General features: G+C 50.5%; 1 protein-coding gene across 1 annotated transcript; it reads left to right on the top strand.

Moving 5' to 3' along the window:
• Positions 1–2,915: 2,915 nt before the first annotated feature.
• On the top strand, positions 2,916–12,846 carry LOC121326463 (glycosaminoglycan xylosylkinase-like). Its single transcript, XM_041269737.1, has 8 exons — positions 2,916–3,125; positions 5,882–6,320; positions 8,430–8,516; positions 9,057–9,166; positions 9,956–10,127; positions 10,378–10,569; positions 11,209–11,268; positions 11,941–12,846. Exons 2-8 carry the CDS (start codon positions 5,944–5,946, stop codon positions 12,170–12,172), a joined length of 1,230 nt encoding a protein of 409 aa, XP_041125671.1. The 5' UTR covers positions 2,916–3,125; positions 5,882–5,943; the 3' UTR covers positions 12,173–12,846.
• Positions 12,847–14,233: the final 1,387 nt, after the last annotated feature.

Raw genomic sequence — 14,233 nt, 5'->3', positions numbered from 1 at the left:
TGATGTTTGTTTTAACTCTCTAAGGTAGTTTAGCTGTTCAGCTTTTTAAGAGGCTTTGTCACAATATGTGAGCATCCACTTGCTGCAGAGGGAGGTTATTATAATTGACACCTTGACTCCAGTCCCTCAAGAAGCAAAACAGGAAATCCATCACTTTTTCTTCAAATGGTGTTTTTGGCACCATGTACTGAACAAAACGCCTTGTATTTTCTACTTGGCTTCATGTGTGTGTTTATTGGACCACTGGCTGTGGCAATGCTGTCTTAGCATGACAGCAAAGGGTTACAAGGCATGGCAACGTCCATAGTGAAGCACACTTGGCTCATTGACGCAGGAGAGAGATGATAACACTATGTAACACAATTTTTGTTCCTGGGTAGTAAGTGTTATTTCCTAATTGCTTATGCCTCAAAAGTATAGAAAATGGCTATTATTCCCCACAAACTTTGCTTTTGTGACCAGGACAGTGATATTTCAAAATATCACTATTTCCAATGGGAAAATGAGCAAATGTGTGTCAGAAAAAAACAACATATGAATCCAAATTAACATGTATTTATACTAAAGTAATACAGAAATGACTACAAAAGATTTAGAAGTGAGTAGTTTTTCGAGATTTACGATTATACTGTATTTATTTGTATTTGGATTAATTTGGATTCAAATGTTGTTTTTTTCTGACTTTATGTGAACGAAAAGACACACATTTGCCCGTCGCACTGCCTCCCTGCCGGTCCCCCTGCCCTCAACTGAGCCACACTGCCTCCCTGCCAGTCCCTCTGCCCTCAACTGAGCACTCAGGTATTTCCAATGGGAATGGGAATGGCAGCCTTGCCTTGGCCTTAACGCTTGTTTTATTTCTGGCTGGAGCGTGACAGTTGTTGGGTTATTTTATATAACTGTATTTGATTCTATATGTTTTTTTTTTTTTTTTTTATTGGTAGTAAAGCCCTTGTTTGATATCCATTAAAGAGCTCAGTAAAATAACAGCATGTGGAAACTTTAAAAAACCAGAGAGGGTTTCCAAAGGAAGCAGGACATAAGCTTTAATGTTATCAACTGGATAAAGCTGAATAGTGGTCTGAGCTGAGAGACTGGGAGGGAGGGAGGCAGTGTGGTTGAGTGGTCTGAGCTGAGAGACTGGGAGGAAGGGAGGCAGTGTGGTTGAGTGGTCTGAGCTGAGAGACTGGGAGGAAGGGAGGCAGTGTGGTTGAGTGGTCTGAGCTGAGAGACTGGGAGGAAGGGAGGCAGTGTGGTCTAGTGGTTAGAGCTGAGGGACTGGGAGGAAGGGAGGCAGTGTGGTCCAGTGGTCTGAGCTGAGAGACTGGGAGGAAGGGAGGCAGTGTGGTTGAGTGGTCTGAGCTGAGAAAGGGAGGCAGTGTGGTTGAGTGGTCTGAGCTGAGGGAGGGAGGCAGTGTGGTCCAGTGGTCTGAGCTGAGAGACTGGGAGGAAGGGAGGCAGTGTGGTTGAGTGGTCTGAGCTGAGAAAGGGAGGCAGTGTGGTTGAGTGGTCTGAGCTGAGAGACTGGGAGGAAGGGAGGCAGTGTGGTTGAGTGGTCTGAGCTGAGGGAGGGAGGCAGTGTGGTCCAGTGGTCTGAGCTGAGAGACTGGGAGGAAGGGAGGCAGTGTGGTTGAGTGGTCTGAGCTGAGGGAGGGAGGCAGTGTGGTCCAGTGGTCTGAGCTGAGAGACTGGGAGGAAGGGAGGCAGTGTGGTTGAGTGGTCTGAGCTGAGGAAGGGAGGCAGTGTGGTTGAGTGGTCTGAGCTGAGAGACTGGGAGGAAGGGAGGCAGTGTGGTCCAGTGGTCTGAGCTGAGGAAGGGAGGCAGTGTGGTTGAGTGGTCTGAGCTGAGAGACTGGGAGGAAGGGAGGCAGTGTGGTTCAGTGGTCTGAGCTGAGAGACTGGGAGGAAGGGAGGCAGTGTGGTCCAGTGGTCTGAGCGGAGAGACTGGGAGGAAGGGAGGCAGTGTGGTTGAGTGGTCTGAGCTGAGGGAGGGAGGCAGTGTGGTCCAGTGGTCTGAGCTGAGAGACTGGGAGGGAGGGAGGCAGTGTGGTCCAGTGGTCTGAGTTGAGAGACTGGGAGGGAGGGAGGCAGTGTGGTCGAGTGGTCTGAGCTGAGAGACTGGGAGGGAGGGAGGCAGTGTGGTCCAGTGGTCTGAGTTGAGAGACTGGGAGGGAGGGAGGCAGTGTGGTTGAGTGGTCTGAGCTGAGTGACTGGGAGGGAGGGAGGCAGTGTGGTCCAGTGGTCTGAGCTGAGGGACTGTAAAACAAAATCCTCCTGTACAAAACATATTAGTGAGTTTGCTGCCTTCTGGTTGATCACAGTCTGATAATCAAATGAGGATTGTAATGCAGCAATGCCCCCTGCTGGCAGAGAGAGGTGAGGACAGTGATCAGTCCCTGTCCTCTCAGTGCTCCGTACCCCACACCAAGAGCAGGGTGTTGATTCCGCCAGAAACTATAAGTCAGCTATCTGTCCCGTGTGCATGACGCAGCACTGACAGACGGACTTACCTGAGGGCGCAGTTGTGCTGATAAAAACACGCAATATGTATTATTTTAGTCATTTGGCAGACTCTAGGGGCGCATTGTTAGGTCGGGTTCACAAAAGTAAGGATGGTGAACAGGTTGATCAAGGAACATAACTGTGTGTCAATTGAAAAGACTTATTGTTATATAAATTCATACCTTGCACAGCTCATAACTAAATAAATAAATGCAATTAAGTTTTTTTTTTTTTTTTTAATTTTGACTGTGTTCCCAAGTATCGGAGCCTGACCCATGTCAAGACCGAGTTCACAGTTTGTAAACTAGACTCAAGTCTCTGGTATTGAGCGTGCTGCTCTAATTGTACTAATCTGGATGAACACACACGTCTCTCCACTGTGTGCGTGTGCGTGTGCGTGTGCGTGTGTCTTTAAAAGAAGGGGCGGCTCACTGCCCGCCGGAGGAGGAAGAGGAGCGAGCGAGTGGAAGGAAGATCGGAGAAAAACAGTGCCGGAAATGTACGACAGCAACTCGAAAAACAAAGTAGCGTCCTTTATAAATGTAATCCGTTAAACGAGAGAATAAAGAAAGAAAGACAAAACGGGAACATCTGCAGCCAGACGCGTGACTGACTGAGGCGAGGTGAGAGTTATCGACACGAACCCGGGTGTCCTGCATGAAGAATAAGCATCATAATGAGAATTGTATTAATAATAATAATTATGGGAATAAATAACGTGATTGTGCGTGGTCACAGAAATGAACCGTTACTATTTGAATGGCTTGTGGAGAGATGATTGTTAATTGTTTCAGTGCTTATTGACCCTGCAGTCTTGTGCAGTCGAGCGTGGATTCATTGTGTAAGATACGCGGTCGATTTATTCCATAACATTGAAATGAAAACACGCAAGCAAAGATTTGACATGAAATCTAAATGAAGCCGAGATCTGATATAGCGTTGACGCCCGGGTGAAAAGCGATGAGCAGCGACCGGAGGGGTTGATGTGGGCTTCAGAAAGAGAAAGCGGAGGTTCGGGGGGACTGGAGGCCCCTCTCTTGAGCAGCACGGTTCTCAGGGACGGGTCGCGTTGGCTGTGAAGTGATGAATGAATGAATGAATGAATGAATGAATGAACGGGTGTTCTGTGTGGATGAGGCACGGCATGCCTGCGTGGCTGCCTTACAATTACAGGCGAGGGGGAGGGGGGTGTTCTTAAAGGGACAGGCTTGCATATTAGAAACATAACATAAGAACATAAGAAAGTTTACAAACGAGAGGAGGCCATTCGGCCCATCTTGCTCGTTTGGTTGTTAGTAGCTTATTGATCCCAAAATCTCATCAAGCAGCTTCTTGAAGGATCCCAGGGTGTCAGCTTCAACAACATTACTGGGGAGTTGATTCCAGACCCTCACAATTCTCTGTGTAAAAAAGTGTCTCCTATTTTCTGTTCTGAATGCCCTTTTGTCTAAACTCCATTTGTGACCCCTGGTCCTTGTTTCTTTTTTCACTGTCAATACCTTTTAGAATTTTGAATGCTTGAATTAGGTCGCCACGTAGTCTTCTTTGTTCAAGAATGAAGAGATTCAATTCTTTTAGCCTGTCTGCATATGACATGCCTGTTAAGCCCAGAATAATTCTGGTCGCTCTTCTTTGCACTCTTTCTAGAGCAGCAATATCTTTTTTATAGCGAGGTGACCAGAACTGAACACAATATTCAAGATGAGGTCTTACTAGTGCATTGTACAGTTTTAACATTACTTCCCTTGATTTAAATTCAACACTTTTCACAATGTATCCAAGCATCTTGTTAGCCTTTTTTTATAGCTTCCCCACATTGTCTAGATGAAGACATTTCTGAGTCAACAAAAACTCCTAGGTCTTTTTCATAGAGTCCTTCTCCAATTTCAGTATCTCCCATATGATATTTATAATGCACATTTTTATTTCCTGCGTGCAGTACCTTACACTTTTCAGGCTGGCACGGCAAAACCAATACTGTCCGCATTAACTTACGGAAAAAAATAAGTAAATAAGATGCCATCTATACTTTAAAACATTGTAATTTCCACTGCCCTGTGACCAAATCCGTGCCACCCCATAATAGTGTACTGCAGAGACGCTTGGAAAGCTGGTTTGATTGTGATCAGCCTGGAAGGTTAATATTGCCACGCTGCTGAAGATAGTGGAAAGCACACCTAACCATCACTGTGTGCCAGCCTGCAACACGCCAAAGCAGCACCACAGATTTACAGCGGTTCGGGTGCCTTTATAGGGATGTTTACAATTGCCTTATTTTAGACCCTACTTGGAATATAGTTGTGGTCACCACAGCACCAAAAGGACACAGAGAGAACCCAACAAAGAACAGACAGGCACACGGGCGCTCTGCTGTCTCTGAACCCCTCACTCTGCTGTATGCTTCGCTTGCGCTTGACTCCTCTAATCTGTCTGTGCGAGAGGGGCTGTGAGCTCAGCAACAGACACGACTCGTCCTGCTCGTTAGCAATGAGGGTGTTATGTCATTAGGCAGGATTCCTTTCCTTTCCTAATTAGAGCCAGTAATAATTATTCAATCTCCAGAGAGCTCCTAATTGATGCTGGCTTGCACCTTTGTGCGGGACTTTGTTCTGCGTTTATTAAAGCTTAACAGAAACAAACGGGGGGCCTGTCTCTGCAGGAGTGCCGCTCAGCCTCTCTGCCCCTGAGCTGCCTGTCTCTGCAGGAGTGCCGCTCAGCCTCTCTGCCCCTGAGCTGCCTGTCTCTGCGGGAGTGCCGCTCAGCCTCTCTGCCCCTGAGCTGCCTGTCTCTGCGGGAGTGCCGCTCAGCCTCTCTGCCCCTGAGCTGCCTGTCTCTGCGGGAGTGCCGCTCAGCCTCTCTGCCCCTGAGCTGCCTGTCTCTGCGGGAGTGCCGCTCAGCCTCTCTGCCCCTGAGCTGCCTGTCTCTGCGGGAGTGCCGCTCAGCCTCTCTGCCCCTGAGCTGCCTGTCTCTGCGGGAGTGCCGCTCAGCCTCTCTGCCCCTGAGCTGCCTGTCTCTGCGGGAGTGCCGCTCAGCCTCTCTGCCCCTGAGCTGCCTGTCTCTGCGGGAGTGCCGCTCAGCCTCTCTGCCCCTGAGCTGCCTGTCTCTGCGGGAGTGCCGCTCAGCCTCTGTGCCCCTGAGCTGCCTGTCTCTGCGGGAGTGCCGCTCAGCCTCTGTGCCCCTGAGCTGCCTGTCTCTGCGGGAGTGCCGCTCAGCCTCTCTGCCCCTGAGCTGCCTGTCTCTGCGGGAGTGCCGCTCAGCCTCTCTGCTCCTGAGCTACATGAGAAGCACTCCTTCAGACTGAGGTGTGAGTGCCAGTTTGCACAAAGACTTTTTTCATTCATAATTTATATTGAACCATTATTACTGTGTCTATTGGCAGGCAGGTGACATGCTCACGCACCAGGGCTAGACCGTGGAGAAGAGGAGGAGGAAGAGGAGGAGATGAAGCTGAAGCAGAGGGTGGTCCTGCTGGCCGCACTGCTGGTGGTCCTCATCCTGGCCAAGGTGTTCCTGCTGGACGGGGGCGAAGGGTCGGCTGCGAGCCGGCAGGACCAGCGTGCTTTCCAGCGCATGGAGGCGGGTCTGAGGCTGCGGAGGGGGGTGCAGCTCGACCAGACCCTGCAGTCCCCCTGGGAGGTGGCAGCGCAGTGGGTGGGGCCGCGTGAGGTGTACCCCGACGAGACCCCCGAACTGGGGGCGGTGCTCAGCGCCATGGCGACGGGCCATGTGGAGCGTGCCGACGTCGGCTACAAGGGCACACAGCTGAAAGCGCTGCTGGTGCTGGAGGGGGGACAGAAGGTGGTCTTCAAACCCAAGAGGTAAGAGACACGGAGTGGGAGCACGGCCGCTCACTTCTGTTATGGGTTAGTGCCACAGCAACTGATTATTTGATTATTCACACGGAGCGCTCCACAGAAAGCAGGGGCTGACGGTCAGGGGAGGGTCGCTGGGCCGATCGGGCTGAATTAGCATTCAGAGTGACACGAGTGAACAGACAGCTGCTTGGGTTTGTGTGGATCGCTGCTTTAACTCCGTGGAGAACCCAAGCAGCTGTTTGTTCGCTGGTTTCGCTCTGAATGGTAAACTAGCCTGATCAACACCATTCACCTTGCCCTGATTGTCAGCCCCTGCTTTCTGTGCAGAGATCAAAGTGAAGGGATGTCTGTCTGTCTGTCTCTCTGTGCTGTGCAGTGATCAAAGTGAAGGGATGTCTGTCTGTCTCTCTGTGCTGTGCAGTGATCAAAGTGAAGGGATGTCTGTCTGTCTCTCTGTGCTGTGCAGTGATTAAAGTGAAGGGATGTCTGTCTGTCTGTCTCTCTGTGCTGTGCAGTGATCAAAGTGAAGGGATGTCTGTCTGTCTCTCTGTGCTGTGCAGTGATCAAAGTGAAGGGATGTCTGTCTGTCTGTCTCTCTGTGCTGTGCAGTGATCAAAGTGAAGGGATGTCTGTCTGTCTGTCTCTCTGTGCTGTGCAAGTGATCACAGTGAAGGGATGTCTGTCTGTCTCTCTGTGCTGTGCAGTGATCAAAGTGAAGGGATGTCTGTCTGTCTCTCTGTGCTGTGCAGTGATTAAAGTGAAGGGATGTCTGTCTGTCTGTCTCTCTGTGCTGTGCAGTGATCAAAGTGAAGGGATGTCTGTCTGTCTCTCTGTGCTGTGCAGTGATCAAAGTGAAGGGATGTCTGTCTGTCTCTCTGTGCTGTGCAGTGATCAAAGTGAAGGGATGTCTGTCTGTCTCTCTGTGCTGTGCAGTGATCAAAGTGAAGGGATGTCTGTCTGTCTCTCTGTGCTGTGCAGTGATCAAAGTGAAGGGATGTCTGTCTGTCTGTCTCTCTGTGCTGTGCAGTGATCAAAGTGAAGGGATGTCTGTCTGTCTCTCTGTGCTGTGCAGTGATCAAAGTGAAGGGATGTCTGTCTGTCTCTCTGTGCTGTGCAGTGATCAAAGTGAAGGGATGTCTGTCTGTCTGTCTCTCTGTGTTGTGCAGTGATCACAGTGAAGGGATGTCTGTCTCTCTGTGCTGTGCAGTGATCACAGTGAAGGGATGTCTGTCTGTCTCTGTGCTGTGCAGTGATCACAGTGAAGGGATGTCTGTCTGTCTCTCTGTGCTGTGCAGTGATCAAAGTGAAGGGATGTCTGTCTGTCTCTCTGTGCTGTGCAGTGATCAAAGTGAAGGGATGTCTGTCTGTCTCTCTGTGCTGTGCAGTGATCACAGTGAAGGGATGTCTGTCTCTCTGTGCTGTGCAGTGATCACAGTGAAGGGATGTCTGTCTGTCTGTCTCTCTGTGCTGTGCAGTGATCACAGTGAAGGGATGTCTGTCTGTCTGTCTGTGCTGTGCAGTGATTAAACAGTGAAGGGATGTCTGTCTGTCTGTCTCTCTGTGCTGTGCAGTGATCACAGTGAAGGGATGTCTGTCTGTCTGTCTCTCTGTGCTGTGCAGTGATCAAAGTGAAGGGATGTCTGTCTGTCTGTCTCTGTGCTGTGCAGTGTGCTGTGCAGTGATCACAGTGAAGGGATGTCTGTCTGTCTCTCTGTGCTGTGCAGTGATCACAGTGAAGGGATGTCTGTCTGTCTCTCTGTGTCTGTCTGTCTCTCTGTGCTGTGCAATGATTAAAGTGAAGGGATGTCTGTCTGTCTCTCTGTGCTGTGCAGTGATCACAGTGAAGGGATGTCTGTCTGTCTGTCTCTCTGTGCTGTGCAGTGATCACAGTGAAGGGATGTCTGTCTCTCTGTGCTGTGCAGTGATCACAGTGAAGGGATGTCTGTCTGTCTGTCTGTCTGCTGTGCAGTGATCACAGTGAAGGGATGTCTGTCTGTCTGTCTGTCTGTGCTGTGCAGTGATCACAGTGAAGGGATGTCTGTCTGTCTGTCTGTCTGTCTCTCTGTGCTGTGCAGTGATCACAGTGAAGGGATGTCTCTGCCCTTGTCTCAGGTACAGCCGGGACACCGTGGTGGAGGGAGAGCCCTATGCCGGGTACGACAGACACAACGCTGAGGTGGCTGCCTTTCACCTGGACAGGTACCTAACGGAGGAGGAGCGTTTCATACAACGCACCCTGTTTAACCAGACCCCCCCTTTCTTCATCACATCATCACACAGGAACGTATGGACTCCAGTCACTGGCTGATAGTGCCCTGTGCTTTCTCACGGGACTCTTTCTGGACTCTTTACATCTTCTCTGTTTAAACGGGGCTTTGCTTTTTTTAAATAAACTAATAAACCCTCTAAAGTAAGAGCTGTGGAAGGTTTCATCATGAACTGCAAATTCAATTTAAATAATCAAAATGGGCTTTAAAAAAACAAAACAAAAACAAACAGTCCTTACCAGAAGCATTCTTCAAAGCAGTCCTTAAGCATTCAGAATAGCGCCCAATGTCCTGTTAGAAATGTGTATGCTTTCCAGACAGTGAAGCTGCCTGTGCTGCTAACTAGCGCGGAGTCATTGGGATCCTTTCAGCCCTAGTCTGACAAAGGTTTTGAGATCAGCCAGCTACTTGGAACCGGTGTGAATGGCCTCCTCTCATTTGTAAATGCTCTTCTGCTCTGTGTCTCCTGCAGGATCCTGGGTTTCCACAGGGCACCCCTAGTGGTGGGGAGATTCATGAACCTGCGGACAGAGATCAAACCCGTCGCTACTGATCAGCTCGTGAGCACCTTCCTGATGCAGGGTGAGAGGGCTGCATGCTTCTCTGTGATACTCGGGGTCTGTGTGGAGAGTGGGGAGCCGTGCTTCTCTCTGATACTCGGGGTCTGTGTGGAGAGTGGGGAGCCGTGCTTCTCTCTGATACTCTGGGTCTGTGTGGAGAATGGGGAGCCGTGCTTCTCTCTGATACTCGGGGTCTGTGTGGAGAGTGGGGAGCCGTGCTTCTCTCTGATACTCGGGGTCTGTGTGGAGAGTGGGGAGCCGTGCTTCTCTCTGGTACTCGGGGTCTGTGTGGAGAATGGGGAGCCGTGCTTCTCTCTGGTACTCGGGGTCTGTGTGGAGAATGGGGAGCCGTGCTTCTCTCTGGTACTCTGGGGTCTGTGTGGAGAATGGGGAGCCGTGCTTCTCTCTGGTACTCGGGGTCTGTGTGGAGAATGGGGAGCCGTGCTTCTCTCTGGTACTCTGGGGTCTGTGTGGAGAATGGGGAGCCGTGCTTCTCTCTGGTACTCGGGGTCTGTGTGGAGAATGGGGAGCCGTGCTTCTCTCTGGTACTCGGGGTCTGTGTGGAGAATGGGGAGCCGTGCTTCTCTCTGATGCTCCATGTGGTGCAGATGCAGGGATGGAAATAAGATTCCCATTTCATAGCAGTTTGATCCATTCCTGGTTTTACTGTGAGATTAAGACACACCTGTGCTTGTTATCTGTACACCCTGTGGCTAATCAAGCTCATAATAAAACCTGGAATGGGTGAAAATGCTTTGCAATAGGGGTCTTATTTCTATCCCTGAACTCACAGTTTCTTCCTGTCTCCCAGGTAACAACACGTGTTTCTACGGGAAGTGCTATTACTGCCGGGAGAGCGAGCCAGCCTGCGCGGAGGGGGAGGTGATGGAGGGCTCCGTCACTCTCTGGCTGCCTGATGTGTGGCCCTTGCAGAAACACAGGCACCCCTGGGGCCGCACCTACCGAGAGGGCAAGCTAGCCAGGTGAGCTGGGGGTAAAAATTCCAGGTCTGTAGCCATTGATTGAAAGATACCAAGAAAAGCTGCAGGATTGTGGCTCTCCAGGACCAGGGTTGGCCACCCCTGCACTAGAGGTCTGTTTTAACCTGGGCACCTGGATGCCACTCAATACATTTCTTCCTTGTCCATTAAAAGAGGATTACTTCTCTGGACCAGTGTGTGTGTGATGGATGTAACCGTGCTGAGTGAGGGGTCTTGGCTGTGTCTCTGTCAGGTGGGAGTACGATGAGAGTTACTGCGATGCTGTGAAGAAGACGGCTCCTTACGACTCCGGCCCGCGGCTCCTGGACGTCATCGACACGGCCATCTTCGATTACCTCATCGGCAACGCAGACCGCCATCACTACGAGAGCTTCCAGGACGACGGTGGAGCCAGCATGCTCATCCTGCTGGACAATGCCAAGAGGTACCAGCCTAGGGTGGGAACGCAGCAGGGTCTCCCATTCCAGGCTTTACTACCAGCTTCATTAGCCCCAGTGTATAGGTAACAAGCTCAGGTGTGTCTTATTAAACTCAATGAAACAAGAAATGGATCAAAATGCTGTACAACTGGAGTCTTATTTCTATCTCTGCAGTCTCCTAGGACCCCAGCCCAGTCTTCCCAGTGTCTAAACTGGGAGACTCCTAAGGCGCCTGTCTACAAACTAGGAGCGACACCTGGATAAATCTTAGAGGAAACTGGTGGCAACAGCTGAGTAGTTTGTCTGTTCCCTTAGTCATTAAAGATTTTCTTACATTTGATTGGTTGTTTTGAAGTTATCAAGACTGAGGGTACCAGCAAGATTTTCCAAATTCTTCTTGTATTTCTTCTGGGTACCTCGCAAAGATTAGAGACTGGGCTGAGGAATTCTTCCCTGTTCATGAGGAAATCATTACTTTGCATCCTTAACACAACAGTGAGACGATTGCTGAAGACAGTGCTTAGACATACAGTCCAGTGTGTGACGGAGCTGAAGACAGTGTTTGTATTATTACTTCGCTAGTGCTAAAAGCAGGTTTTATTGTTCTGGTTTATCAGTGTCTGTTATGTTTGTGTTTATTACAGTTTTGGCAACCCTACCCAGGATGAGAGGAGTATCCTGGCCCCAGTGTACCAGTGCTGTATGTGGGTATCGCTCTCCTGCCCAGTTTACAAACCCTGAGACAGTGTCACCCTGCTCCCCAGTCTCTACACTGACCCCCACCCTGTCCCCCAGTCTCCACACTGACCCCCTCGCTCTCCCTGTCCCCCAGTCTCTACACTGACCCCCGCCCTGTCCCCCAGTCTCTACACTGAACCCCTCACTCTCCCTGCCCCCCTCGCTGTCTCTGTCCCCCAGTCTCTACACTAACCCCTTGCTCTCTGTCCCCCAGTCTCTACACTAACCCCTGCTCCCCAGTCTCTACACTGACCCCCACCCTGTCCCCCAGTCTCTACACTGACCCCCTCCCTGTCCCCCAGTCTCCACACTGACCCCCTCGCTCTCCCTGTCCCCCAGTCTCTACACTGACCCCCTCACTGTCCCCCATTCTCTACACTAACCCCCTGCCTGCTCCCCAGTCTCTACACTGACCCCCACCCTGTCCCCCAGTCTCTACACTGACCCCCTCACTGTCCCCCAGTCTCTACACTAACCCCTTGCTCTCCCTGTCCCCCAGTCTCTACACTGACCCCCTCACTGTTCCCCAGTCTCTACACTGACCCCTTGCTCTCCCTCGCTCTCCTGTCCCCCAGTCTCTACACTGACCCCCTCCCTGTCCCCCAGTCTCTACACTGACCCCCTCTGTCTCCCCTCAGGGTGCGTGTGTCCACGTGGAACCGGCTGACCCTGCTGGGTAACGGCGCTCTGAGCGCGGCGATGCGGACGGCCATGGCGCACGACCCCCTGCACCCCGCGCTGACGGAGCTGCACCTGTCTGCGCTGGACCGGAGGCTGGAGAGTGTGCTGACCACCGTGCGGCAGTGTGTGGAGACGCAGGGAGCCGAGAGCGTGCTAACCGAGGATCGCATGAAGCTCTCTCACCCCTAACCAGCAGGGGGAGACACACCGACCCACAACACTGGGAACTGCTTGTTCTGTTTAGATCCCCCACCCCACATCCCCCTAAAAACTCTGAGAAGTGGAGGGGTTGGGAAGGGAGGACCTGCTGTAGCATTAATAGACTCACTATTGGGAAAGTAAAAAACACTGAAGACCAGTGCTGTTGAGTTCACAAGAGAGGAGAGGAGAACTCTGTGCAGAGATTAAAACTGGAGCCTGACGATGGGGGTATGTGGGTCGACTTTTAACTGCATTTGCAAGAAAAGCCACAGCATGATTTGCACTGCAGCCAGAGGAGCTGGAAGGGGCCGGCCGGTCTGTGTGCTCACATAGCTAGAGATACACCTGAAATACAGAACAGGATCACAGTGGAAGAGACAGGGAGCAGCAGCACTGCGGTATAGCATGGACAGCGGGGTCACTGCTGTTAGCATGGACACAGGGTCCTTACTGAAGCTGCTGATGGGAGGGGGGTAAATCAAGGGTTGAATCTGGGATAATAATACAGAGTGGGTCGGGATTCTTGCTGGGACAGAGCTGGATTTTCTTTTTTAATAAATTGCTGTGTGACTTTTCCAGTATAATCTGTCTTATGTGTTTGGAAATAAGACTCCTGTTGCGTGGCAGTGCCACCCAGTCCAGGTTTTACTACGAGCTTGATTAGCCCCAGTGTGTATAGGCAACAAGCTCAGCCCTTTGGAGTCTGGTGTGTCTTATTAATAGTAAAACCAGGAATGGTTGAAACTGCTGTGCAGTGGGAGTTTTATTTCCAGCCCTGGTGTTTGCGTTGAGTATTCTTCTATTTGTATTGTGATTGGCTGGGGGAGGGCCAGGGTTGGGAAGCCCCATACTTGCTATATAGGTATGGCTTACTGTAGGACCTGGCTTAAGAACAGGCTCTATTCAAAGTCTCAACTCTGGGAATAAAAGCCAGGCTGATCCTAATCAAGCTGTTCTTGTCTGTCTCTTAACAACAAAGTCAAAGGCAGACGAGATCGCTTCCATGAACATCAAAGGTATTCCAGTGATGCTCCATAGCAACCTGCTGTAAAGCAGAAGGTAGTCCAGTGACGCTCCATAGCAACCTGCTGTAAAGCGGTAGCCTGTCCACGTGCGCCAGCTGCATCCTGGGACCTGTGCTCTCAGTCACATGGTCTTATTGCAGCTAGACCTGGGGTGTCCAGTCAGGGTCCTGAAGGGCTGTGGTTTAAAAGCTACAATGAGATCAGGATCTGCTTTGGGCTCTGGATGGAGGGTTCATTGGGTAAATTAAATAATTTAAAACAGGACTGGAAGAAAGACCAGGCATGGGTGGACTGCCTCTGAGCTAGACCACATTATGGTGGAATAACTGCATTTTGTAAATGGAAGAGTAAAGCACACGCGGAGAACCACCAGGTCTGTAGGATAAGACTAGTGGAGGCTGTGTGGTGCAGCTGTTCAAGAAAAGGGCTTGTAACCACCAGGTCTGTAGTATAAGGCTAGTGGAGGCTGTGTGGTGCAGTTGTTCAAGAAAAGGGCTTGTAACAAGCGGTCCCTGGTTCAAATCCCAACTCAGCCACTGACTCGCTGTGTGAGCTTCAGCAAGTCACTATACCTCCTTGTGCTGTCTTTTAGGTGATGCATAGTTCACGCATCCTAGTCTCTGTAAGTCACCTTGGATAAAGGGGTCTGCTAAATAAACAAATAAGAAGACTTGTTTTGGTAATACCTGTAATGGATTCTGCTGGAGGTGTACACATTGCTAGACACTAACACTGAAATGCTCTCCACATTGCTAGCCCCTATTCCAACACAGCCTGCTAGAAATGCTTAAGGGGAACCAGCAACGTGTAGGGAAAAAAAGACTCTAGAACAAACAACCCAGTGAAATCCAAAATAAAGCACAATATCTTTTAGTGTAGTTATCATACTTAACAGACCAAAAACACAGCGGAGCGTTCAGAGGAATGTCGAGCTCTGAGTGGTTAGTAGCGCAATAAGACGTGAAATGCCCAAAAGGTAACGCACAGTGAGTAAGAAAGATTCGCAAGAACCGCACTTTTGCTG

Source organism: Polyodon spathula, chromosome 14, assembly GCF_017654505.1.
Source record: "Polyodon spathula isolate WHYD16114869_AA chromosome 14, ASM1765450v1, whole genome shotgun sequence".
In the NCBI taxonomy this organism is placed as follows: Eukaryota; Metazoa; Chordata; class Actinopteri; order Acipenseriformes; family Polyodontidae; genus Polyodon; species Polyodon spathula.
The sequence above is the reverse complement of the archived record's forward strand: the minus strand, read 5'-3'. Positions and strand labels throughout refer to the sequence as shown.